General features: G+C 47.0%; 1 protein-coding gene across 3 annotated transcripts in view; it reads right to left on the bottom strand.

Moving 5' to 3' along the window:
- The window catches only part of afap1l2 (actin filament associated protein 1-like 2), a 304,943-nt gene that overhangs the window by 134,368 nt on the left and 143,029 nt on the right, over positions 1-27,546 (bottom strand). For all 3 annotated transcript variants that reach the window (XM_070876591.1, XM_070876593.1, XM_070876592.1), the window contains one exon: positions 20,161-20,241. In XM_070876591.1, coding sequence (XP_070732692.1) covers positions 20,161-20,241 — 81 coding nt within the window. The remainder of the gene's footprint in view (positions 1-20,160; positions 20,242-27,546) is intronic.

The raw sequence follows: 27,546 nt of genomic DNA, 5'->3' as shown, positions 1-27,546 counted from the left end.
GCAGGAGTTTACTCAAAGGGTTGGCTTGTGCTGCAGAAATCAAAATAGGCCAAGTGTCCAGATTCCTTTTGGAAGTCACAGAATGTAACTTTTTTCAATAGTATATGAGGATAAGATAGAAAAGAAAAACCTTGTATTTATATAGCACCTTTCGCAAACTCAGGATGTCCCAAAGCGCTTTACAGCCAATGAAGTACTTTTGAAGTGCAGTCACTGTTGTAATGTAGGAAATGTGACAGCCAATTTTCACATAGCCCATGAGATAATGACCAGCTAATCTGTTTTTAGCAATGTTGTTTGAGGGATAAATATTAGCCAGGACACTCGGGATAACTCCCGTGCTCTTCTTCAAATGGTGCCATGGGATCTTTTAGGTCCATCTTAGAGGGCAGATGAAGCCTCGATTTAACATTCCATCCGAAATACAGCACCTCCGACACTGCAGCGTCCCCATAGTATTGCCCCATCATCATAGGCAGTCCCTCGAAATCGAGTAAGACTTGCTTCCACTCAAAAAGTGCGTTCTTAGGTGACTGAACAGTCTAATACGGGAATTACAGGGCCCAAGTTTCGGGCCGCGCCTAGAACGGCGCAGCCCCGACCTGGACGCCCGTTTTTCGCGCCTGAAAGTGCGTCAAAAAAATACCTTCAGATTCTCCAGCTCCCTGCAGGTCCTTTGGAGCTTGGCGCGGTGCAGCACGAGCTGTGAGGGGCGAAGCCAGGTCCTTGCGCTGAAAACAGTGCCGGGACCTCTACACAGGCGCGCTACAGTGGGCACGCATGTGCAGTAACTCCAGGCGCCCGAAACTGTGTGGGAGGGGCCCGAAGCACTCCGCCCCTAGCCCTGGCCGAATGGGCTCACTGGGGCGACGAAGATCAGGCTGCACCTCCCTCCTCCAGCTCCTGCTCTGGCTCCAGCTTCCTCCCCTGTTCAGCTGACGCTCCCTCTGGATCACTCAACCCCGCGGCCCCCCACCCCAAGCTCCCGCTCCGCTGCCCGCTCCCACCACCTCCCCCAAGCTCCCGCTCCACTCTCCCCCCAACTCCCGCTCCCACCTCCCCCCAGCTCCCGCTCCGACCCCCAGCTCCCACTCCCACCCCCGCCCCAGCTCCCACTCCGCTCCCCCCCCCAGCTCCCGATCCACTCCCCCCCAGCTCCTGTTCCCACCACCCACCCAGCTCCCGCTCCGACCCCTGTCCCAGCTCCCGCTCCCACCCCCCCCAGCTCCTGCTCCGCTCCCCCCCCCCAGCTCCCGCTCTGACCCCCCCCAGCTCCCACCGCCCCCCCTCCAGCTCCCGCTCCGCTCCCCCCCAGCTCCGGCTCCCTCGGCCACCTACCTTTAACTCCGGTCCGCTCCCTCTTCCTTCTGCGGGGCCCGCCCATCCGGCATCTTGCTGTAGGCGAGCCCCGCCCAAAGTCTTGGGCCCAGCTTCTTCACGTCGGCCAGGCCTGTTCAGCCTCCTCCCTCTCCTCTCCCCCTGTCTCCCTCCCTCCCTCTCCTCTCCCCCTCCCTCCCTCTCCTCTCCCACTCCCTCCCTCCCTCCCTCTCCCACCCCTCCTCTTCTCCCCTCCTCCTCTCCCCCTCCCCTCCTCCTCATCCCACCCCCTCCCCTCACTGTCAGAAACACATAGACACTGACAGACAGAGAGAGAGAGACACTGACACTGACAGACAGAGAGAGACACTGACACTGACACTGACAGACAGAGAGTGAGAGAGAGAGACACTGACAGAGACAGAGAGAGACACTGACACTGACAGACAGCGAGTGAGAGAGAGAGACACTGACAAAGACAGAGAGAGACACTGACACTGACACTGACAGACAGCGAGTGAGAGAGAGAGACACTGACAGAGACAGAGAGAGACACTGACACTGACACTGACAGACAGCGAGTGAGAGAGAGAGACACTGACAGAGACAGAGAGACACACTGGGGGGGCCCCATCCCGGCACGCTGTTGGAGGGCTCCCGGTGCTGCAGTCGGTGAGTAGAAACTTAATTTTTTATTTATTGATTTTTTAATTTTGTATTAATTTTTTTTGATTGATTTATTGGTTGATTTATTGATGTATTTATCATTTATTATTGATGATGGCTCCTTCCATTGCTTGCGCTTGTTTTCTGCATGCTCTTGGCGACGAGACTCGAGGTGCCCAGCGCCCTCCTCCCGGATACTCTTCCTCCACTTAGGGTGGTCTTTGGCCAGGGACTCCCAGGTGTCGGTGGGGATGTTGCATTTTATCAAGGAGGCTTTGAGGGTGTCCTTGAAACGTTTCCTCTGCCCACCTGGGGCTCGCTTGTCGTGTAGGAGTTCCGAGTAGAGCGTTTGCTTTGGGAGTCTCGTGTTGGGCATGCGAACAATGTGGCCCATAGTATTGCACTGAAGTGTCAGCCTTCATTATATTCTGACTGAGAGGTGAAAGTGGTGTCACTGAGCCAAGGCTGACAAATGATGAGCATTTAGTGTTAAAATGAAACTCAAAATAATTTAAGTGTATAAAGTGAACACTGCTCCAAACCCAGTGCTGATTTTTTAAAATAATATTGTGCTAAGCAAGGTGAGGGAAGCTAGTGCTGAGAAACAGAGTCCTCTCCTTTTGCAAGCACATAGCACTCCAAGATCAGGTACGGCATAATTAGCTGTGAATATCCCTCTACCCACTCCCAACAATTTGCCTTTGTTCTAGCCTCAAAAGAGCACTCATTCTCTACTGCGTTGGCATGACATTTCCATTCCACACACCAGTCATCCTTGTGCTCTTTCTGAAAGCAATTGCGAATTTAGTGCCAGTTTTGTGCTGTGTGCCAACACCCACGAGGAATTGAGTTGACAAAGCCCAAACCCATCTCACGTAGGAGACTTGCGACCAGCAGAAAGTGAGGAAACTCATTCAATCAATGAGGACAGGATTTGACCCCAATTCCCAAAGGTGACAGGACAAAGTGTTAATCCACTGGGTCACCCATTCGACTAACCTATTGCTCGGATCGGCTGCAGGGATTCATGCTTCCCATTAGCTGAGAGCAGTCACAGATTGCTTTAAGAAGAATGTTAGCAACCTTTGTCACACTGCTTGCTAACATATGTAGGGAAATTATAAACGTATTTTTAATTGGCAGATGTCAGAAAATGACGTTGTTTTAAATCAGTCGTTAAATGGAAATGATTTTATGTTGCTCTACGCTGCTCTGGTGAACAAAAAGAAGTGTGGGCTAGATTATGCTCTTAACGTTGGATGGGCCTGCGTTTCCCGCCCACCTCAGAGACCCCGCCCCCCCACCCTCACCCTGCCTCCCTGGAGAAAATTCCACCTTAAAATTACTTTATGCAAATTTTGACTTGGGTTAAAGTGTTTAAAATTATTTTTCAAAAAATTGAATTAATATTGTTTTTGCTCTATTGAAGAGACTTTTAATTAAATTTGAAAGTGAGAATATTTATTTTATTAGAGTTGTCCAAATTCTTTAATTATTTGGTGATTCAATTGCATGTCACTAGGCAATGGAATACCGGTAATGGTGGCATAGTGGTTATGTTACTGGACGAGTAATCCAGAGACCTGAGTTAATGATCCCATAGACACAAGTTCAAATCCCATGACGGCAGCTGGGGAATTTAAATTCAGTTTCAGTTTCTAATTCTGGAATTTAATAAAAAAGTAATGGTGACCATCAAATTGTCAGTAAAAAACCATCTGGTTCACTTATGTCCTTTATAAAAGGAATCTTACCCTTCATCATCGCTGGGTCAAAATACTGGAACTACCTCCCTAACAGCACTGTGGGAGTACTTTCACCACACGGACTGCAGCGGTTCAAGAAGGCGGCTCACCACCACCTTCTCAAGGGAAATTAGGGATGGGCAATAAATGCTGGTCTGGCCTATATGTGACTCCAGACCCACAGCAATGTGGTTGACTCTTAACTGCCCTCTTCTTCTGAAATGGCCCAGTAAACCACCACTCAGTTGGAAAAAAACGCTACAGAAAACAATAGCAATAAGAATAAAACCAGCACTGGCTATGGACACGACAAAGGCACACCCAGTCCAGTGGACCCTGCAAAGTTCTCCTCACTAACATCCAGGGAGACTTGTGCCAAAATTTGGAGAGCTGTCACACAGACTAGTCAAGCAACAGCCTGGCAAAAACTACCCCTTTTTAATTTTTATTTTGTTTATTTCTGTTTCCTATGGTAATTATTCCAGCATTCACAACCTATCTAGACTCATCTTTTGTTTCCTAACTTGTGCTATTACCATCTCAATTTGGCCCATCATCCCTATTGTCTCTCAAATCTCTTCTGCTTTCCACCCTATTACAGACCTTCCTTTTTGTTCTTTCCTCCCTCCCCCTTTCAGGGCCCCAGCACTTCCTTAAGACTCTTACATTTTGAACTATTGCCAGTTCTGACGAAGGGTCATCGGCCTGAAACGTTAACTCTGTTTCTCTCCACAGATGCTGCCTGACCCACTGAGATTTCCAGTGTTTTCTGATTTTATTTCAGATTTCAGCATTCGCAGTATTTTGCTTTTGCAACCAACTGACATAGTCATGCGCACAGAATCATACCTTTCAGCCAATGTCCCAAACTCATCCCATCACCATCCCTGGGTATGTCCTGTCCCACCGAAAGGGCAGGCCCACCAGAGAAGGCAGCATACAGTTGGGAGTTCCCAACATTGACTCCGGACCCCATGTCTCATGGCTTCTGGTCAAGCATGGGCAATGAAACCTCCTGCTGATTACCAGCTACTGCCCTCCCTCAGCTGATGAATCAGTACTCCTCCATGTCGAACACCACTTGGAAGAAGCTCTGAGGGTAGCAAGGACACAGAATGTACTCTGGGTGGCTTCAATGTCCATCACCAAGAGTGGCTTGGTACTACAGTCTGAGTCCCGAAGGACATAGTTACCAGACTGGGCCTGTGACATGTGGTGAGAGGACCAACACTAGGAGAAAAACCCACTTGACCTCGTTCTTACCAATCTACCTATCACAGATGCATCTGTCCAGAACAGCATTGGTGGTAGTCACCATCACATAGTCCTTGTGGAGACCAAGACCCACCTTTGCACTGAGGCCACCTTCCATCGTGTTGTGTGACACTACCACGGTGCTAAATGGGATAGATTCAGAACAGATCCAGCAACGCAAAACTGGGCATCCATGAGACACTGTGGGCCATCAGCATCAGCAAAGTTGTACGCCACCACAATCTGTAACCTCAAGGCCCTGCATTTTCCTTACTCTACCATTACTATCAAGTCAGGGGACCAACCCTGGTTCAATGAGGAGTACAGAAGAGCATAACAGGAGCAGCACTAGGCATACCTAAAAATGAGGTGCCAACCTAGGGAATCTGCAACACATACAAGCTAAATAGCAAAAGCAGCATGTTATGGACAGGGCTAAGCAATCCCACAACCAACGGATCAGATCAAAGCTCTGCAGTCCTCCCACATCCAGTCGTGAATGGTGGTGGACAATTAAACGACTAACGGGAGGAGGAGGCTCCATGAACATCCCCAGCCTCAATGATGGTGGAGCCCAGCACATGAGCGCAAAAGACAAGACTGAAGCATTTGCAACCATCTTCAGGCAGAAGTGCCGAGAGGATGATCCATATCGGCCTCCTCCTGACGTCGCCACCATCACAAAAGCCAGTCTTTAGCCAATTTGATTAATTCCACGTGCTATCAAGAAACGGCTGAAGACACTGGATACAGCAAGGGCTATGGGCCCCATCAACATTCCGGCTGTTGTGCTGAAGACTTGTGCTCCAGAACTAGCCGTACCTCTAGACAAGCTGTTCAAGTACAGCTACAACACTGGCATCTACCCGACACTGTGGAAAACTGCCCAGGTATGTCCTGTCCACAAAAAGCAGGACAAATCCAATCCGGCCAATTACCGCCCCATCAGTCTACTCTCAATCATCATCAAAGTGATGGAAGGTGTCATTGACAGTGCTATCAAGTGGCACCAATAACCTGCTCACCGATGCCCAGTTTGGTTTCTGCCAGGACCACTCGACTCCAGACCTCATTACAGCCTTGGTCCAAACATGGATAAAAGAGCTGAATTCCAGAGGTGAGGTGAGAGTGACTGCCCTTGACATCACAGTATTTGACTGATGGTGGCTTCAAGCAGCCCTAGTAAAATTGAAGTCAATGGGAATCAGGGGTAAAGCTCTCCACTGGCTGGAGTCATAGCTAGCACAAAGGAAGATGGTTGTGGATGTTGGAGGTCAATCATCTCAGTCCCAGGGCATCACTGCAGGAGTTCCTTAGGGCAGTGTCCTAGGCCCAACCATCTTCAGCTGCTTCATTTATGACCTTCCCTCCATCATAAGGTCAAAAGTGGGGATGTTCACTGATGATTGCACAGTGTTCAGTTCCATTTGCAACTCCCCAAATAATGAAGCAGTCCATGCCTGCATGCAGTAAGACCTGGACGACATTCAGGCTTGTGCTTATAAGTGGCAAGTAACATTCGCGCCACACAAGTGCCAGGCAATGACTATCTCCAACAAGCAAGAGGCTAACTACCCCCCCATGACACTTAACAGCATAACCATCGCCGAATCCCCCACCATTAACATCCTGGGGGTCACCATTGACCAGAAACTTAACTGGACAGCCACATAAATACTGTGGCCACAAGGGCATGTCAGAGGCTAGATTTTCTGTGGCGGGTGCCTCATCTCCTGGCTCCCCAAAGCCACTCAAGAAGCTCAACACCACCCAGGACAAAGCAGCCCCCTTGATTAGCACCCCATCCACCGCCTTAAACATTCACTCCCTCCACCACCGGCGCACCGCGGCTGCAGTGTGTACCATCTACAAGATGCACTGCAGCAACTCGCCAAGGCTTCTTCGACAGTACCTCTCAAACCCATGACCTCTACCACCAAGAAAGACAAGGGCAGCAGGCACATGGGAACACCATCACCTGTAAGTTCCCCTCCAAGTCACACACTATCCTAACTTGGAAATATATCGCCGTTCCTTCATCGTCGCTGGATCAAAATTCTAGAACTCCCTCCTTAACAGCAGGGTGGGAATACCTTCACCACACAGGCTGCAGCAGTTCAAGAAGGCGGCTCACTACCATCTTCTCAAGGGTAATTAGAGATGGGAAATAAATACTGGCCTTGCCAGCAACGCCCACATCCCAGGAACGAAATTAAAAAATCCTCCTTTCTCATAGGAGGACCTGGCCCATGTGATCTCAGGGATGCTTCCGAACTGCCTGCGTCCCTGGGATCTGTGGAACTTTACGCTGTCATATACCTGGAGGCGTGAGACCTGAACTCTCTGTAGCTATGGAGCCAAGAGGTCAGTTAGGAAATATTTAGCGGTTGGAGGCATACTCCAGGGGTACACCTCCAACCTCAAATTCAGGGCCCATGTACCAGCAAGAGTCAGTGCTTTCAGGAGAGGAGCTAAATGTGCTAGCAGAACACGCTATTACATAACACTGTAGGATGCATATTACAAATGTTGGCCTAGCACATAATTAGTACATCTAAATTAGCAACAGTGAAAAATCTGGTTAACTGAAAATTAGTGCAGTCAAAGACAGACCGAGCACCCATTTTTATTTATTTTTGGCTTACAGACTGATATTTAGAAAAGCAAGTTCAAACTCTGAGGAGGATTCTAATCTAAACATGGAATTTCACAACAAGTTAAGTCATGTGTATGCTAGTGCTGTTGGGGAGGAGTTAAACTAATATGGCAGGGGGATGGGAACCAATGCAGGGAGAGAGAGGGAAACAAAATGGAGACAGAAGCAAAAGACAAAAAGGAGAAGAGTAAAAGTGGAGGGCAGAGAAACTCAAGGCAAAAAACAAAAAGGGCCACTTTACAGCAAAATTCTAAAGGGTCAAAGTGGGTTAAAAAGGCAAGCCTGAAGGCTCTGTGCCTCAATGCAAGGAGTGTTCGGAATAAGGTGGACGAATTAACTGTGCAGATAGCAGCTAACAGATACGATGTGGTTGGCATCATGGAGACATGGCTCCAGGGTGACCAAGGCTGGGAACTCAACATCCAAGGGTATTCAACATTTGGGAAGGATAGACAGAAAGGAAAAGAAGGCGGGGTGGCGTTGCTGGCTAAAGAGGAAATTAATGCAATTGTAAGGAAAGACATTAGCTTGGATGATGAGGAATCGGTATGGGTGGAGCTACGGAATACCAAAGCGCAGAAAACGCTAGTGGGAGTTGTGTACCGATCTCCAAACAGTAGTAGTGATGTTGGGGAGGGCATCAAGCAGGAAATTAGGGGTGCATGCAATAAAGGTGCAGCAGTTATCATGGGTGACTTTAATATGCATATAGATTGGGCTAACCAAACTGGAAACAATACGGTGGAGGAGGATTTCCTGGAATGCATAAAGGATGGTTTTCTAGACCAATACGTCGAGGAACCAACCAGGAGGGAGGCCATCTTAGACTGGGTGTTGTGTAATGAGAGAGGATTAATTCGCAATCTCGTTGTGCGAGGCCCCTTGGGGAAGAGTGACCATAATATGGTGGAATTCTACATTAGGATGGAGAATGAAACAGTTAATTCAGAGACCATGGTCCAGAACTTAAAGAAGGGTAACTTTGAAGGTATGAGGCATGAATTGGCTCGGATAGATTGGCGAATGATACTTAAAGGGTTGACAGTGGATGGGCAATGGCAGACATTTAGAGACCGCATGGATCAACTACAACAATTGTACATCCCTGTCTGGTGTAAAAATAAAAAAGGGAAGGTGGCTCAACCGTGGCTATCAAGGCAAATCAGGGATAGTATTAAAGCCAAGGAAGTGGCATACAAATTGGCCAGAAATAGCAATGAACCCGGGGACTGAGAGAAATTTAGAACTCAGCAGAGGAGGACAAAGAGTTTGATTAGGGCAGGGAAAATAGAGTACGGGAGGAAGCTTGCAGGGAACATTAAAATGGACTGCAAAAGCTTTTATAGATATATAAAGAGAAAAAGGTTAGTAAAGCCAAATGTAGGTCCCCTGCAGTCAGAATCAGGGGAAGTCATAACAAGGAACAAAGAAATGGCAGAACAATTGAACAAGTACTTTGGTTCGGTATTCACTAAGGAGGACACAAACAACCTTCCGGATATAAAAGGGGTCGGAGGGTCGAGTAAGAAGGAGGAACTGAGGGAAATCCTTATTAGTCGGGAAATTGTGTTGGGGAAATTGATGGGATTGAAGGCCGATAAATCCCCAGGGCCTGATGGTCTGCATCCCAGAGTACTTAAGGAGGTAGCCTTGGAAATAGCGGATGCATTGACAGTCATTTTCCAACATTCCATAGACTCTGGATCAGTTCCTGTGGAGTGGAGGGTAGCCATTGTAACCCCACTTTTTAAAAAAGGAGGAAGAGCGAAAACAGGGAATTATAGACCAGTCAGCCTGACGTCGGTAGTGGGTAAAATGATGGAATCAATTATTAACGATGTCATAGCAGCGCATTTGGAAAGAGCTGACATGATAGGTCCAAGTCAGCATGGATTTGTGAAAGGGAAATCATGCTTGACAAATCTTCTGGAATTTTTTGAGGATGTTTCCAGTAGAGTGGACAAGGGAGAACCAGTTGATGTGGTATATTTGGACTTTCAGAAAGCGTTCGACAAGGTCCCACACAAGAGATTGATGTGCAAAGTTAGAGCACATGGGATTGGGGGTAGTGTGCTGACATGGACTGAGAACTGGTTGGCAGACAGGAAGCAAAGAGTAGGAGTAAATGGGTACTTTTCAGAATGGCAGGCAGTGACTAGTGGGGTACCGCAAGGTTCTGTGCTGGGGCCTCAGCTGTTTACATTGTACATTAATGATTTAGATGAGGGGATTAAATGTAGTATCTCCAAATTTGCGGATGACACTAAGTTGGGTGGCAGTGTGAGCTGCAAGGAGGACGTTATGAGGCTGCAGAGTGACTTGGATAGGTTAGGTGAGTGGGCAAATGCATGGCAGATGAAGTATAATGTGGATAAATGTGAGGTTATCCACTTTGGTGGTAAAAACAGAGAGACAGACTATTATCTGAATGGTGACAGATTAGGAAAAGGGGTGGTGCAACGAGACCTGGGTGTCATGGTACATCAGTCATTGAAGGTTGGCATGCAGGTACAGCAGGCGGTTAAGAAAGCAAATGGCATGTTGGCCTTCACAGCGAGGGAATTTGGGTACAGGGGCAGGGAGGTGTTTCTAAAGTTGGACAGGGCCTTGGTGAGGCCACACCTGGAGTATTGTGTACAGTTTTGGTCTCCTAACTTGAGGAAGGACATTCTTGCTATTGAGGGAGTGCAGCGAAGGTTCACCAGACTGACATATCAAGAAAGACTGGATCAACTGAGCTTGTATTCACTGGAGTTCAGAAGAATGAGAGGGGATCTCATAGAAACATTTAAAATTCTGACGGGTTTAGACAGGTTAGATGCAGGAAGAATGTTCCCAATGTTGGGGAAGTCCAGAACCAGGGGTCACAGTCTAAGGATAAGGGGTAAGCCATTTAGGACCGAGATGAGGAGAAACTTCTTCACCCAGAGAGTGGTGAACCTGTGGAATTCTCTACCACAGAAAGTTGTTGAGGCCAATTCACTAAATCTATTCAAAAAGGAGTTAGATGTAGTCCTTACTACTAGGGGGATCAAGGGGTATGGCGAGAAAGCAGGAATGAACTCATTGAATGGCGGTGCAGGCTCAAAGGGCCCATTTGCCTACTCCTGCATCTATTTTCTATGTTTCTATGTTTCTATGTGTTTGTCAGTACAAACATCAGATATGATACTTTGTCAAGGTCATCCAATTTAGTTGTTGGAGACTAAATTAGTGGCTATAGAAAGCTATCAAGATGAGTAAATGAACCGGGATAAAGAATCTATTATGTTGCTTGTTAGACTGAATGGCCTCCTTCTGTGCTGTAACGAACTCTATGGCCCCAAGTTTCCACACGCGGCGAAAAAGGCACACCTCAGAGCTGGGCGCCTGTTTTTCGCGCCAAAAACGGCGCCGGAAAATAAGTGCGGTATTCTCGAGCTCCTTGGAGCTCGATGTCTGCTTGGCGCAGCGCACAGGGGGTGGACCCTACTGCTCGCGCCAATTTTGTAAGTAGGAGGGGGCGGGTACAATTTAAATGAGGCTTCGTGGTGCCGGCAACCCTGCGCGTGCGCGTTGGAGCGTTCGCACACGCGCAGTCTGAAGTAAACATTGGCACTCGGCCATTTTTAAAAGTACTGCATAAAAAGTGAAGAATTGTTTCTTGGACCCCTGCAAAGGCTTGTATTTTAATTTTCTTGATATTTCTGTGTGTGAGGGAGTGCTTTTAGCAGCACTGCTGAATAAATCACCTGCTGAAATCAGTGAGTTCAGCTTTTCACTGCTAAACTTGCAGAACCGGTGCCTGCAAATTAAGGACTGTGTGTTTGGAGAAATAAAAGTGCCAATTCAACTTTGCAATGGATCAACGTCCACCAAGAACAAAGAATTTCTTGCATGAGGAAGCAAACCATTGCATAATATGTGGTGCACCCATTCTGCAAATTTAAATATAAAGATGTCGATGTGGCTGCCTCTCCCTGTCCAAATGGCCTCAGTCAGTCCCCCTCACAGCTCGAAGGCTGCTGCTGTTCTTTCTTCGGCTCCCGGCCAGCCACTGACGCCGTTGCAATCCCATGGCCGAATGGCCTCACGTCCGCTCCTGATTCTTCGGCTGCCTTCGAGCCACTGACGCCGCCCCATAAGCGTGGCCGAACGGCCTAAAGAATTTTAAATCTGTAGCTGCGTGTGTCCTGTGTTCATTCTTCGGTTCCCGGCCAGCCACTGACGCCGCTGCAATCCCATGGCCGAATGGCCTCAAGTCCGTCCGGGTGCTGCATCTTCACGGGGAATGAAGGCCTGCCTCAAGCACCGCAGCTCAGCTCGAAGGCTCCTTGCTGCCGCTGCCGTCGAGACACTGATGCCACACCGCTGCCTGAAAGGCCTGCCTGAAGCACTTTCACACAGGTAGGAACATGGTTTATTTAATGTTTTCTTTGCTTATAAATTTTTATTCAGGTTGGATTTATTTGTATAATATTTGTATAAGTATAACTAAGGATTGATTGTAGAATTTAATGACTTCCCTTCCCCCCACTCCCCCCCCCCACCTCGTTCCCGATGCCTAATTTGTAACCTGCGCCTGATTTTTAAAGTGTAGACAAGGTTTTTTCAAGCGTACAAAAATCTTCACTTACTCCATTCTAAGTTAGTTTGGAGTACGTTTTCACTGTGGAAACTTTGAAATCAGGCGTCAGTGGCCAGACACGACCCCTTTTGAAAAAAAAATTCTGTTCCAAAGTAAAACTGTTCTACCTGACTAGAACTGCAGAAAATTAAATGTGGAGAATTTCTAAGATACTCCGTTCTACACCAGTTGCTCCTAAAAATCAGGAAACTTGGGGCCTATGATTCTATGTTGCAATTGTTCGGCTTTCTATACGAATAATTCTGGTAGAATAATAACCTCTCATGCCAAAGGAACCAGTTCGTCTCAAATATTTATAAGGTGGGACAAACAAACACAATTTACTTATTTTGATAGTTGATCAGAATAATGCAATTCAGCTGCATACCTCATTTGTTTGTCAGCTATGATACTTTGTCAAGGTCATCCAAGTTAGTTGTTGGAGACAAAATTAGTGGCTATAGTAAGCTATCAAGATGAGTAAATGAACTGGGATAAAGAATCTATTATATTGCTTGATGGACCGAATGGCCTCCTTCTGTGTTCCTGGAAGCACCGTACTGTTTTCCGGGAGAGCACAGTGAAAAAGTGAAAACTTGTTTTACTTATTACTGCTAGTATGTTATCATCCACTACAAGAGACATATATCAGACAGACAGACAGCACCACCAATAATGGAGGAGCAGCAGCAGAGCCACTGTCGGCCACGTGGTAAGGGTAATGGCGGTGATCACTCTGACTTCTCCCACGACTCTTAGAGAAGCTAAAATAGAGCAGGGCCCCAGCGTCTCTCATCCCCTCCCCTCATCACACCTCAGATCTCCCACCACCTCTCCTGAAGGTGCTGCTCAGTGTCGAGCTTACGGCTCACATCCCACCGTAGGCAACTAGGCCCATACAGTAGAGCCTGGTCTCCAGCCGTCTCGGAACCCCTTGCCACTGGACCAAGACCTTGCTCTGCTAAGCCCGTGTGGTTGCCGGTGTGCAACGGCCACCCCACGTTAAAAGAACTCACGCACAGGCATCTTCCACCCTTCAAAATGAAGTTCAGGATGTCAGAACCCTCATGGACAACCCCAACAGTGACAGACAGGAACGTTGCACTGCTATTGTGCCTGGGAACTTAAGCGCTTCGGTGTCGACATCGCCGCCCTAAGTAAGACCCGGCGGGCAGGGGAAAGCCAGCTCAAAGAACAAGGTGGAGGTTACACCTTCTTCTGGAAAGGCAAACCAGAGGAAAAACGGTGCATCCATGGAGTTGGTTTCACCATGAAGAATGAGCCGGTCAACCGCCTCAGAGACGCCACCTGCGGGATTAGTGAACGTCTCACGACTCTCCGACTCACCCTATACCGGAACCAGTGTACCACAGTCATCAGCGCGTACGCCCCAATACTCTACACAACAGATGAGTCCAAAAAGGCATTCTACTCCAGCCTCGAACAATCCGAGTCCCGCGTCCCTACTGACGACAAACTGATCCTCCTTGGCGACTTCACGGCAGAGTCGGTAAGGACACAAACCTCTGGGGAGGCGTGATCCGCAGAGAGTGGGGAGGGAAAGCCAACTCCAACGATACCCTGCTCCTGACAAAGTGCCTAGAACGCGACTTTGTCATCACCAACACCATGTTCTGCCAGGGGGACAAGTACAAGACATCGTGACAACACTCGCGCTCCAAACACTAGCACCTGATTGACTACATCATCGTTCAAGCAAGGGATCGCAAGGCTGTGCGCATCACCCGCGCCATGACAGGAGCCGGCGACTGCTGGACGGTCCACCGCCTAATCCGTTCGGTCATCAACATCAATATAGCTCCAAAGCGATGACAGCAACAGAAGCAGTGCCGCAGAAAAATCAACGCCGGGGCACTCAAAGACCCAGCTAAGAGAGCCCTATACAGCCAGCACCTTACTGCCAGCCTGGCAACCTTCGATGACCCTGAGACACAGAGTGCCCACAGCACTTGGTCTGCCCTCCAGGCTACCATAACCAGTGCCTGCGAAGAGACGCTCGGTCACTCAACCAGGAAACACCAGGACTAGTTTGATGAGAATGACCAGGAGATCCAGGAACTAATAAACTGCAAGCGGAGGGCATTTCTGAACTTAAAGCAACAACCCAACTCAGAAGCAGCAAAGCAGCTTTACAGACGGCTTAAGGCTGATGTCCAACAAAAAACCCGCGACCTAAAGATGGTGGGTGGAGAAAGCATAGGAGAATTAGCAGCTGGCCGACAGCCATGACATGCGAGGATTCTTCACCGCAGTCAAGTCCACTTACAGCCCAAGCACCCAAGGGCCTACCCCACTGCTGGCTAAAAATGGTGAGACATTCATCAAGGACACTGAGGCAGTCAGGGCCCGCTGGAAGGAGCACTTTGAAGATCTCCTTAATCGAGACTCTGCCTTTGACACGAGTGTCCTCGACTCCATTCTGCAGCATGCTATCCGCCACTCTCTCAGTAAAACCCCAGCCCTACACGAGGTAAGAAAGGCCATCCGTCAGCTCAAGAACAACAAGGCATCAGGAGCAGATAGAATCCCCGCTCAGGCATTAAAGTATGGCGGAGAGGTAACTATTGGCTCGAATACATGACCTCATCTCTCTCATCTGGAAGGAGGAGTGCATGCCTGGAGATCTCAGAGATGCGCTAATCGTGACCATCTTTTTAAAAAGGGGACAAGTCTGATTGCAGCAACTACAGAGGAATCTCCTTGTTGTTGGCCACTGGGAAAGTCATCGCTAGAATCCTCCTCAACCGTCTTCTCCCTGTGGCTGAGGAGCTCCTCCCGGAGTCACAGTGCGGATTCCGCCGCTATGGAGTACAACTAACATGATCTTCATGGCGCAACAACTGCAAGAGAAATGCAGGGAACAGCACCAACACTTGTACATGGCCTTCTTTGACCTACAAAGGCCTTTGACTGTCAATCGTGAGGAACTATGGAGCGGCCTCCTCTGTTTCGGCTGCCTCCAAAAGTTTGTCACCATCCTCCGCCTGCTCCACGACGACATGCAAGCCGTGATCCTGACCAACGGATCCACCACAGACCCAATCCACGTCTGGACCGGGATCAAGCAGGGCAGCGTCATCGCGCCAACCCTCTTCTCGATCTTCCTCGCTGCAATGCTCCAACTCACACTCAAGAAGCTTCCCGCTGGAATGGAACTAAACTATAGAACCAGTGGGAACTTGTTCAACCTTCGTCACCTCCAGGCTAGATCCAGGACCTTCCCATCCTCTGTTGTCGAACTACAGTCAACAACTTCACCGAGGCGTACGAAAGCATGGGCCTTATGCTAAACGTCCGTAAGACAAAGGTCCTCCACCAACCTAACCCCGCCACACAGCACTGCTCCCCGGTTATCAAAATCCACGGCGCGGCCTTGGACAACGTGGACCATTTTCCATACCTTGGGAGCCTACTATCAGCAAGGGCAGACATCAACGACGAGGTCCAACATCGCCTCCAGTGCGCCAGCGCAGCCTTCGGTCGCCTGAGGAGGAGAGTGTTTGAGGATCAGGCCCTCAAATCTACCACCAAGCACATGGTCTACAGGGCTGTAGTGATACCCGCCCTCCTGTATGGCTCAGAGACGTGGACCATATACAGTAGACACCTCAAATCGCTGGAGAAATACCACCAACGATGCCTCTGCAAGATCCTGCAAATCCCCTGGGAGGATATACGCACCAACGTCAGTGTTCCCGATCACACCAACATCCCAGCATCAAAGCACTGACCACACTCGACCGGGCATGCCCGACACAAGACTCCCAAAGCAAGCGCTCTACTCGAAACTCCTACATGGCAAGCGAGCCCCAGATGGGCAGAGGAAACGTTTCAAGGACACTCTCAAAGCCTCCCTGATAAAGTGCAACGTCCCCACTGACACCTGGGAGTCTCTGGCCCAAGACCGTCCTAAGTGGAGGAAGAGCATCCGGGAGAGCACTGAACACCTCGAATCGCATCGCCGAGAGCATGCAGAAAACAAGCGCAGGCAGTAGAAGGAAAGTGCGGCAAACCAGACTCCCCACCCACCCTTTCCTTCAACGACTGTCTGTCCCACCTGTGACAGAGACTGTAATTCCCGTATTGGGTTGTACGGTCACCTATGATGATGATGACTTCCCACTGCCTTAGGAACATTCTGATCCCCAGCTGGGGATTGAACCCTCAAGCCTCTGCTTCACAGGCAGCATGACAAATGAGTCAACAAGACCCTGAGTCCCCATCCTGCAATTTGGGATGGAGAAATCTCTAGTCCATAATAGTGGGATTTGAAAATCAAAGTTGAGGAAACTTGGTGACTCTGAATTTAACCTGCATCAACTGCCTCTAATTTAATTTGGTGCAAGCTGAAGTGTTTTCGGAGAATTTTGTCACTTCATAATTAATTTAGTGAAAGGTTTCATCCCGGCAGAAAAGACGTTCCTTTGTCAGCAGCTGCAGGGTTGCTAATTGTCTGCTTACCTTCTTTTCCCTTGGTGGTGATTGGAGTTGACTGGACCAGTACTATTTTCCATTTAAAAGGACAACCACACAATTGTACCAATATTTACCGTCCTGATACAATGGATGGGTCTGCAGCTGGAGCAGTGTCATTGTCAGGGGTTTTCTGATGGACATCAAGTCATTCTGGCGTAAGTACATTTACGCAATTGAACCAGAATGACCGAGTTGCAAAAAAGTGGTTGCTGGCCTGGTTTTAATGATACTGCAAAAAGGAAGAAACTGTGGCCACATAATTAGAACATTTCTCGGTCAGCACCAAAACATCTGCTTGCTGAATGAGGATGAAAGCCTTTGCGAAAGATGGAATTCTACTGCCAATGAAAGCAGGATTATATGTTGACCACACATATACTTCCTGAGGCCTAATTCAAAAAAAGAAGGATCAGTAAACTCTAATTTAAGTTAAATGAACAGTACATCCTAAACAAGCACAAAGTGCAATGAATGTCAAAGCATCTGCAGAGTGATTTTCAGAACAGTGCTCCTGATGAAGAAGTCTACTTGCATATAAACATGTTTTTGTTTGAAATGATACTCTGAAAGAGTTTCCCAATTTTCCTAGGACTATTACCTACAATAGTAATTAGTCAATGATCCCAATACACACACAATACAACCCAATGAACTTCGAGGCCGTATGGCCTGGAAATTCCGGCCTCCCTGAGTCCGTAATGAGTGTGTACGGACCCGGGAAGCACAATGCGCATGCGCTGAAAACCAGCTTTTCCGATCTGTCAAGCTAGAGCTTGACGGTTCCTCTGCATGTCAGGAGCGAGAACATTTGCCCATATCTTGCCCAGCAAATGTCCTCAAAATTCTTGTGCCTGATAAAAGCAGGCGCATTGCCTACTTTTACAGTCGTAAGAGTTTAAAAACATACAAAAATATAATTAAATTAAATTTTAAAAATACATATTATTTTTAAGAACCCTGCCCACTACGTTACATTTATTTTAACCATATTTTAAAAACTTTTTAAAAACTCGGAAATTGTTTTTTTCTTTAAGATATTTATGAACTTTAATTTCAATTAATTTTAATTATGTGAGGTTTGTTTTTTATTTTCTATTACATGTGTTTAGTGTATTTATGTTTTTTCCTCATTAATAGCAATGAGAACTCGTAGATACGGAGTTCTCATTGCTATTAATGAGAAAGCTGTGGAATATTGTACCTGATTGGTTGAGCAGTCACGCATGACTGCACCTTCTGCGTGGGAACCTCGAGGACGGGAGTGTGCTTCGCAGTGCGGGAAGTGCGGGAATGGTTCTGGACGAGAGGTAGTTCTGGATAAGGGAGTTCTGGATGAGGGAGTTCTGAATAAGGGTGGTTCAACCTGTACAATGGGGTCATGTTAGGACTCCACCTTTAACTGAACAGAGGAGGCAGGAGCTTGAAGCTGGTGTCTAGATGTTCTGGGACAAGCAATTGCAACTGAATTGGAGGAACAGGAGGCCTGGGTAAAGGACTCCTGAGGATGAGAATCCACGGCCGGGATCTTCCCACTTCCCACCCTCCGGTAGGACCTGGAACACTCTTCATTTTGTTGTTCGGGGAACCGATGTCTTGGCACTTTTTTTTAATGACTTTTAGCAAATTATAATTGAGGTTAGTTTGTTTATGTCGGCTTGGATCGGTTGGTGAAACTCTTTGCTTAGAATGAGAAGGATAACCACAGCAAAAAAGCACGAAAAGATATGAATTTCTTAAAGGGAAAGTGTTCCCGAACATTTTTTTTTACCTTGTGGACAATTACACATCCTAACATGTGTAAATTTGACATTGTTCAGCCGGGTGTCTGATATGTGCAGAAAACCATCACCATATTTAAGAGTTTCCAAACCAAGCTTCTGAAAAATCCACACAGGAGGTTCTGCTTGACTGGCCGTAGGGATGCACCTCATTCACCCAAGTTTGGCGAACTTTGGAGCAGATTAGCAAGATTCAAAGCTTACATGTACTACTACAGTTTAACCAGGTAAAGCCGAGCCATCATCGTCCAATCAAAACCATCCCCTGTATTAGGTCATTGGCTTGCAGGGTTATCCGAGTCGCTTGGAAAGAATCGCAATCCCAGTGATAGGCCCAGCCTCCAGGCTCCATTAGTTAGGCTGGTCAATCATCAACAATATTCTGGAGGACTGCAGATCCCCCTGCCTTACTTAATCTGCCAAGAGGGTTGACTTGATTCTGAATTTCCATTGCCAGGTATGTCATCTTGCATCTCATAGCTACTTCAACCCTAAAGAGAACCACTTATTTCTTCCCTTAAGGAGGGTCAGTATAAGGGAGGTGGACAGCAGGTATGGGACCTCTCCATGGGCAGCATGATTAGAAGCACAACTCATCATAAGTTGGATGAGTCCATTGCCACTATCCTCCTGGCCACAATGTTAACACACATCCTAATCCCCTAGATTGATCTTTCCACCAATTGAAGGTGCAGAACTTCAGCATATTCTGCTTCCTCTCTGCACCCCAATCATGGCAGTCATCAAACCCTGGATATAAACAAAAAAGAACTTGCATTTATGGAGTGCCTTTCATGTCCATGTGTTCTCATACCTGGCTTCCAGGTAACACTTTCCAGCAGCCCCCGTCCCAAACCTCAGTGCTTCCTGATTTATCATCATATCATCATCATCATCATCATCATAGGCAGTCCCTCGAAATCGAGGAAGACTTGCTTCCACTCTAAAAGTGAGTTCTCAGGTAGCGTCTAACGCGGGAATTACAGTCTCTGTCACAGGTGGAGCAGACAGTGGTTGAAGGAAAGGGTGGGTGGGGAGCCTGATTTGCCGCACACTCCTTCCGCTGCCTGCGCTTGATTTCTGCATGCTCTCGGCAACGAGACTCGAGGTGCTCATCACCTTCCCGGATGCTCTTTCTCCACTTTGGGCAGTCTTAGGCCAGGGATTCCCAGGTGCCGGTGGGGATGTTGCACTTTATCAACGAGGCTTTGAGGATGTCCTTGAAACGTTTCCTTTGCCCACCTGGGGTTCGCTTGCCATATAGGAATTCCAAATAGAGCACTTGCTTAGGGAGTTTCATGTCTGGCATGCATACAATGTGGCCTGCCCAATGGAGCTGGTCAAGCGTGGCTAGTGCTTCGATGTTGATTCACTATACAATGGACATCTGCTTTCAGCAAAGGGGAAAGGCCTGCTTCATATTTTGTCCATTTAAGTCTACTAATGCCATGCGCCATTCTTCGGCCATGATGGATCTGCTCTATGAGCTCAATCAGCTAATGGGTCAGTGTTAATGCCATAATGCCTAAAATATTTTGATAATCAAGACAACCTTCCAAAGGAATATAAATAGCAAACTGTAAATATAAAAGCCTTTTCATAGTGAATCACACAGGTCAATATCTCCAGTGGTCCACTTACCTTTCTCTGATGCTTTCTTTTCGCTTGCAATTGTTTCTTCAAGCAGAACCTTGTTCATATAGATGTACTCTTCCTCTCCAGCTGCAAATTTAAGCACAATAAATTCTAGTATTTGTTTCAAATGGGACATATACATTTCAAAATATAAATGAAAAATAAATATTAGCAGTCAAGATCAAACTGACGGCACTTGCTGCTGACTTCGAAGAAAGGTGCGCACAAACTTTTAGCAGGCTCTGTGGCATCGATTTTATCTTTTCTGACGTTAATTTCATTCTAGCACCCTCTATAGCCAATCAGATTGAAGGATTCTCACAGACAACAAACCAGGAAATAACAAGCAGGTTTTATCATTCACTTTTTATAATTTTACAGAAAGTGAAATAAAAATTGGAACATACCAGTTCTGAAGCTGAACTGTCATAAACAAACTTTTACAAAATAAAAAATAATTTTTATTACTTTAAAAATATATGGAATTTATATCTTGGGATAGAGAGAATGACACTTCACAAATATAAAATTAGCTTTTCAGGGCCAGAGAGGTTGTTCAACAGTAATTATGACTTAGTACGCCGTTAAAAACTCAGTTCCACTTCATTCAATAAGGCGTAACTTTTTCAAGGGTTTTTACAGTGTACGTGCCAAGATTTCATAAACAGAGCAATTACCAGTTGTAGTCTATTTCAACATCAAAATGCGGATAGGCCCAAACTGATAGAGCCTTTCACAATGTATTCCTCAGCAATTTCGGAACAGCAGGATTTGAAATCTCTGCATCAGTCTATGGACATGACACATGGGCAATGGATTGTCACTAATCATTTTGTGGCAGCCCTGCCCTGCTCCTGCATTTGATGCATCAGCTGAATTTGTCATTGCTCTCGGAGATTAGTGGGTAGCATTCTTCCCTCTTGGTCAGAAGATTGTCGATTCAAGCACCACTCCAGAACATCATCTAGGCTGATGTGCAACAAGATCCCAAAGCATTATTTGTAAAAGGCCTCCTGGTCTCCTGACCAACATTCCACTCTCAGCTAACATTGCCACTGTTCATTCATCGTGATGCTGTTTGTGAGATACTGTTGTGCCAATATGGCTTCTACATTGACCTATACGGCAGTCACTGTAAATCAAAACTACTTAATTTATGTGAAGCTATTGAAATGTTTCTGATAGTTATCATACAATCATAGAAATCTACAGCACAGAAGGAGGCCATTCGGCCAATTGTGTCCACGCCGGTCGACAAAGAGCTATCCAGCCTAATCCCACTTTCCAGAACTTGGTCCATAGCCTTGTAGATTATGGCACTTCAAGTGCATATTCGAGTACTTTTTAAATGTGGTGAGAATTTCTGCCTCTACTACCCTTTCAGGCAGTGAGTTCCAGACCCCCACCACACTTTGGGTGAAAAGTTTTCCCCTCAAGTCCCCTCTAAACCTCCTATCAATTACTTTAATCTATGGCCCCTGGTTGTTGACCCCTCTGCAAAGGGAAATAGGTCCTGCCTATCCACTCTATTTGGGCCCCTCATAATTTTATACACCTTAATAAGGTCTCCCCTCAGTCTCCTCTGTTCCAAAGGAAACAACCCCAGCCTATCCATTCTTTCCTCATATCTAAAATTTTCCAGTCCATGCAACATCCTTGTAAATCTCCTCTCTACCCTCTCTAGTGAAATCACATTTTTCCTGTAACGTGGTGACCAGAACTGCACGCAATACTCTAGCTGTGACCCAACTAGTGTTTTATACAGTTCAAGCATAACCTCCCTGCTCTTATATTCTATACCTTGGTTAATAAAGGCACGTATTCCGTATGCCTTCTTAACTACCTTATCTACCTGGCCTGCTACCTTCAGGGACCTGTTGTCATGCACTGCAAGGTCGCGCTTTCTTCTTTATTATCAACCGCACGGCCAATTTTTGTATAATCTGCAAACTTCTTAATCATACCCCCTATATAATATCATAAGCCACGATATAAATGATCTTTTTTCTCAATCTCGATACATCATAGGGCAGGGGTTCTCAATCTTTTTGCTTCTGAAGCCCCCTCCCAGATTATAAAAATACCATGGATCCTTTGTGGGGAGTGGGAAAGAGGGTGTGGGGGAGAAGGTGGTGTGAGAGGGGAGAAACGGGTGTGGGGGGGGGGGGAGAAGGGGGTGTGAGGCATATGGGGAGAAATGGGTGTGGGAGGGGAGAGGGGATGTGGGGGAGAGGGGATGGTAGAGGGGAGAAGGGGGTGTGGGGGAGAGGGAAGAAACGGGTGGGGGAGGGGAGAAACGGGTGTGGGGGAGAGGGGATGAGGGGGCGAAGGTGACGTGGGAGGGGAGAAAGAGATGTGGGGGGGAGAAGCACGTGTGGTGGGGGAAGGCGGGGATGGGGGTTCATCTCACCTGGTCGCCTCAACACAAACTGGGAGTTCTGTCCTCTGTCACCATGAAGTCATAGTGGATAGAGTTACAATTTGCAAAGTCAGTGAGACCTTGGGATGGGCAGTTCCAGTTACACATTCCTAAGAAATTTCAGGGTGTGGCTTATCCTCCAAGGGGATCAATTACAGATAAAGGGTGGAACATGGTGGCCATATTTGCAGTATAAATTAAGCACGTCCTTACATTTACACCTCTTGTCTCTGAATCAGTCAGTCAACATGATGCATAAGTAATGAGTTGCCACTAATCACACTTTTGCGTGTCACTGCGCTAATCCTGTTTGTGATCTATACGCTCTGAGGATCAGACAACTTCAGAACAAGCTCTTTTATGAGTAGCTCCTTTCAGGTTCCCCATGTTTCTTCCTGCTCATGAATTCTACTCCATCCAGTGCTCTTCTAAGAGTTGCTAATTTTTCTGAGATATTTGGTGTGAATATACCTCGGTAGTTGGCTACTCTTTCCTTGCATGTGCTTAATGGCTGAAGCTTCTCATTTGGAATTTGCTTCATTTAGTTTCAGTTTCCAGAAATTCATAGGCGGATGTAACTTGTTAAAATATTTTGCATTTGCAAACTGTGCAATAATTGCTCCTAAAGGCACCTTCAACCATTGTTTATGTTTTTTCCAATTTACAGTCAGCTAAAGGCAAGGTGGAGCTTGTAATTTATCCATTTCAATATTTCTTTTACTTTATTCCTCAAGACACATTTTTTATTCAGTACTTTTGACTCCATGGGAAAGATTTCCCATGTGTGTTAAGTGTAAAAAAAAATCTTTACGCATTCTTTTCTTGATTTGATTCTGAATTTCCATTGCCAGGTGTATGATCCTGCAGCCCCCCCAATCCCAGAGCCCCACTTACTGCTTCCCCCAAGGAGGCAGCATGCTGAGAAGCACAACTTGTCATAAATTGTATGACGGCAATAGCTTTACACATTGGACTTTTCAGCCACCTAATGACTCATTTTTGAGTGGAAGCAAGTCTTCCTCAATTCCGAGGGATTGCCTATGATGATGATGACACACAGCACAGTAAAAATCTTTCTCTCGTGTATTGCTCTTATGTTATGTTGGGGAAGAACGTCCATAGTGTTATGTATATAAAATTTACAATAGTGTAAGACTTGCCACCAGGGGGCGCACCTGTTGGAGACCCAAGGGTCACCTGCACACCTCCTGCAAGCAAGTATGAAAGGTTGTCTGCCATGCCGCTTCTTCACTCTGGAGTTAGATTAAAGAGATTAAGGTCACATCAGTTTGAGCTTACAGCATACAGTCTTGTGGAGTTATTCTGAACTTAACAATTGGCGATGAAGATCATGAACTTTCACGCGGTTGATATTCTTGAGAGATTTGTTGAGGGTGATGATTGGGAAGCTTTCGTTGAGCATCTTGACCAGTACTTCGTGGCCAACGAGCTGGATACGGACAGTAACGCGGTCAAGCGCAGAGCGATTCTCCTCACCGTTTGCGGGTCCACAATATATATATGGCCTCATCAAAAATCTGCTAGCACCGGACAAGACATACGCAGAGTTGTGTACGCTGGTTTGGGAACACCTCAAGTTGAAGGAGAGCATCTTAATGGCCAGGTATCGCTTTTATACGCACCCCCGCTCCGAGGGCCAGGACGTGGCGAGCTATGTCACTGACCTAAGGCACCTTGCGGGACCGTGAGAATTTGCCAGATTTTTGGGGGAAATGCTGCGGGACTTTTTCGTGCTTGAAATCGGCCACGAGGTTATTCTTCGCAAACTGCTGTCTGCCGAATCCCGAGATCTGAGCAAGGCCATCACGATAGTCCAGACTTTCATGTCCACGAACGATAACACTAAGCAGATATCTTCTCAGCATCGAAACTCATCAGCAAGTACTGTGCATAAAATAATGCCTCCAGCAGGCAGAACTGTACATGGCATGGCCTACACGCCTGCATTGGCCAGACCGAGGATGACTCAGAGTCCACTGTGGGGCATGAATGCGAATCCATTAACACCATGTTGGCGCTGCAGGGGTAATCATAGAGCCCATCAATGTCGATTCAAGCACTACGTGTGCAAAGGCTGCAGAACAATGGGGCACCTCCAGCGAATGTGCAGACGTGCTGCGACTCACCACGTGGCAGAGTCGGCAGAAGATGACCGATCCGGCACGGATCATGCTGAATGAGTAAGAGAGGTAACTCAACCCGAAGCTGAAGAGGAAGTGTATGGGGTACACACCTTCACCACCAAAAGCCCTCCGATAATGTTGAAGTCAAATTAAACGGCATTCCAGTTTCCATGGAATTGGACACGGGGGCGAGTCAGTCAATTATGAGCCAGAAGACTTTTGAGAAACTGTGGGGCAACAAGGCACAAAGACCAAAACTAAGCCCGATTCATACAAAGCTGCGCACTTACACCAAAGAGCTCATGCCAGTCATTGGCAGTGCGGCAGTGAAGGTATCATGCGATGGAGCTGTGCATGATTTATCACTATGGATTGTACCAACGCTGTTCGGCAGAAGTTGGCTAGGAAAGATCCGATGGAACTGGGACGACATCAAAGCGCTGTCTTTGGTGGGTGATGCCTCGTGCATCCAAGTGCTAAACAAATTTCCATCGCTATTTGAGCCAGGCATCGGTAACTTCACAGGCGCCAAAGTGCAGATCGATCTAGTCCCTGATGCACGGCCTGAGCGGTTCCATATATGATGCAGGAGAAAGTTAGACTTCAACGAGAGGGAATTATATCGGCAGTCAAGTTCAACGAATTGGTCAGTCCAATTGTTCCGGTGCTGAAAAGCGATGGCACGGTCAGAATCTGCGGCGACTACAAAGTAACAATCAACCGAGTCTTATTACAGGACTAGCACCCACTACCCAAAGCGGAGGACCTGTTCGCAACATTAGCAGAGGGGAAGTCGTTTACCAAGCTGGATCTAACCTCTGCTTACATGACACAGGAATTGGCTGAATCTTCGAAAAGATTGACATGCATCAACACGCACAAATGACTGTTCATATACCACACATGCCCTTTTGGGATTCGCTCGGCTGCTGCCATCTTCCAGAGGAACATGGAGAGTCTGCTGAAATCGGTTCTGTGCACCGTTGTGTTCCAAGACGACATCCTGATCACTGGTCGTGACACCACCGAACACTTGCACAACCTGGAAGAGGTTCTAAAGTGACTGGACAGGGCGGGACTTAGGCTGAAATGCTCCAAATGTGTTTTCCTGACAACAGAGGTCGAATTTTTGGGGAAAAAGACTGCGACAGACGGCATCAGACCCACAGACTCTAAGACGGAGGCCATCAAGAATGCACCCAGATCACAGAATGTGACGGAGCTGCGTTGGTTCCTGGGATTCCTCAACTATTTTGGTAACTTTCTACCTGGGTTGAGTACTTTGCTGGAACCTTTGCATTTATTGCTACGTAAGGGTGACGACTGGGTTTGGGGTAAATCTCAGGAGACAACCTTCGATAAGGCCAGAAACCTGCTATGTTCTAACAAGTTACTTGTATTGTATGACCCGTGTAAACGTTTAGTACTAGCTTGTGATCTTAGGATTGCGACCAGTGGCATGTGCTAGTCAGAGTAGGAATTGCAGGATAGCTAAGATGAATATGTGGCTTGAGGAGTGGTGCAGCAGGGAGGGATTCAAATTCCTGGGACATTGCAACCGGTTCTGGGGGAGGCGGGACCAGTACAAACCGGACGGTGTGCACCTGGGTAGGACCAGAACCAAAGTCCAAGGGGGAATGTTTGCGAGTGCTGTTGGGAAGGGGTTAAAGTAATATGGCAGGGGGATGGGAACCTATGCAGGGAGACAGAGAGAAGTAAAATGGGAGTAGAAGCAAAAGATAGAATGAAGAAAAGTAAAAGTGGAGGGCAGGGAAACCCAAGGCAAAAATCAAAAAGGGCCACATTACAGTAAAAGTTTAAAGGGACAAAGTATGTTAAAAAGACAAGCCTGAAGGCTTTGTGCCTCAATGTAAGGAGTATTCGTAATAAGGTGGACGAATTAACTGCGCAGGCAGCAATTAATGAATATGATATAATTGGGATTACAGAGACATGGCTCCAGGGTGACCAAGGCTGGGAACTCAACATCCAGGGGTATTCAACATTCAGGAAGGATAGACAGAAAGGAAAAGGAGGTGGGGCAGCGTTAGAGAAGAAATTAACACAATAATAAGGAAGGACATTAGCTTGGATGATGTGGAATCTGTATGGGTAGAGCTGCGGAATACCAAAGGCAGAAAACGCTAGTGAGAGTTGTGTACAGACCACCAAACAGTAGTAGTGAGGTTGGGGACAGCATCAAACAAGAAATTAGGGATGCGTGCAATAAAGGTACAGCAGTTACCATGGGCGATTTATATCTACATATAGATTGAGCTAACCAAACCAGTAGCAGTATGGTGGAGGAGGGTTTCCTGGAGTGTATTAGGGATGGTTTTCTAGACCAATATGTCGAGGAACCAACTAAAAGGCTGGCCATCCTAGACTGGGTGATGTGTAATGAGAAAGGACTAATTAGCAATCTTGTTGTGCGAGGCCCCTTGGGGAAGCGTGACCATAATATGGTCGAATTCTTTATTAAGATGGAGAGTGACACAGTTAATTCAGAGACTGGGGTCCTGAACTTAAAGAAAGGTAACTTCAATGGTATGAGATGTGAATTGGCTAGAATAGACTGGCGAATGATACTTAAAAGGTTGACGGTGGATAGGCAATGGCAAACATTTAAAGATCACATGGATGAACTTCAACAATTATACATCCCTGTCTGGAGTAAAAATAAAACGGGGAAGGTGGCTCAACCGTGGCTAACAAGGGAAATTAGGGATAGTGTTAAATCCAAGGAAGAGGCATATAAATTGGCCAGAAAAAGCAGGAAACCTGAGGCCTGGGAGAAATTTAGAATTCAGCAGAGGAGGAAAAAGGGTT

This window comes from Pristiophorus japonicus, chromosome 3 (assembly GCF_044704955.1).
Source record: "Pristiophorus japonicus isolate sPriJap1 chromosome 3, sPriJap1.hap1, whole genome shotgun sequence".
In the NCBI taxonomy this organism is placed as follows: Eukaryota; Metazoa; Chordata; class Chondrichthyes; family Pristiophoridae; genus Pristiophorus; species Pristiophorus japonicus.
The sequence above is the reverse complement of the archived record's forward strand: the minus strand, read 5'-3'. Positions and strand labels throughout refer to the sequence as shown.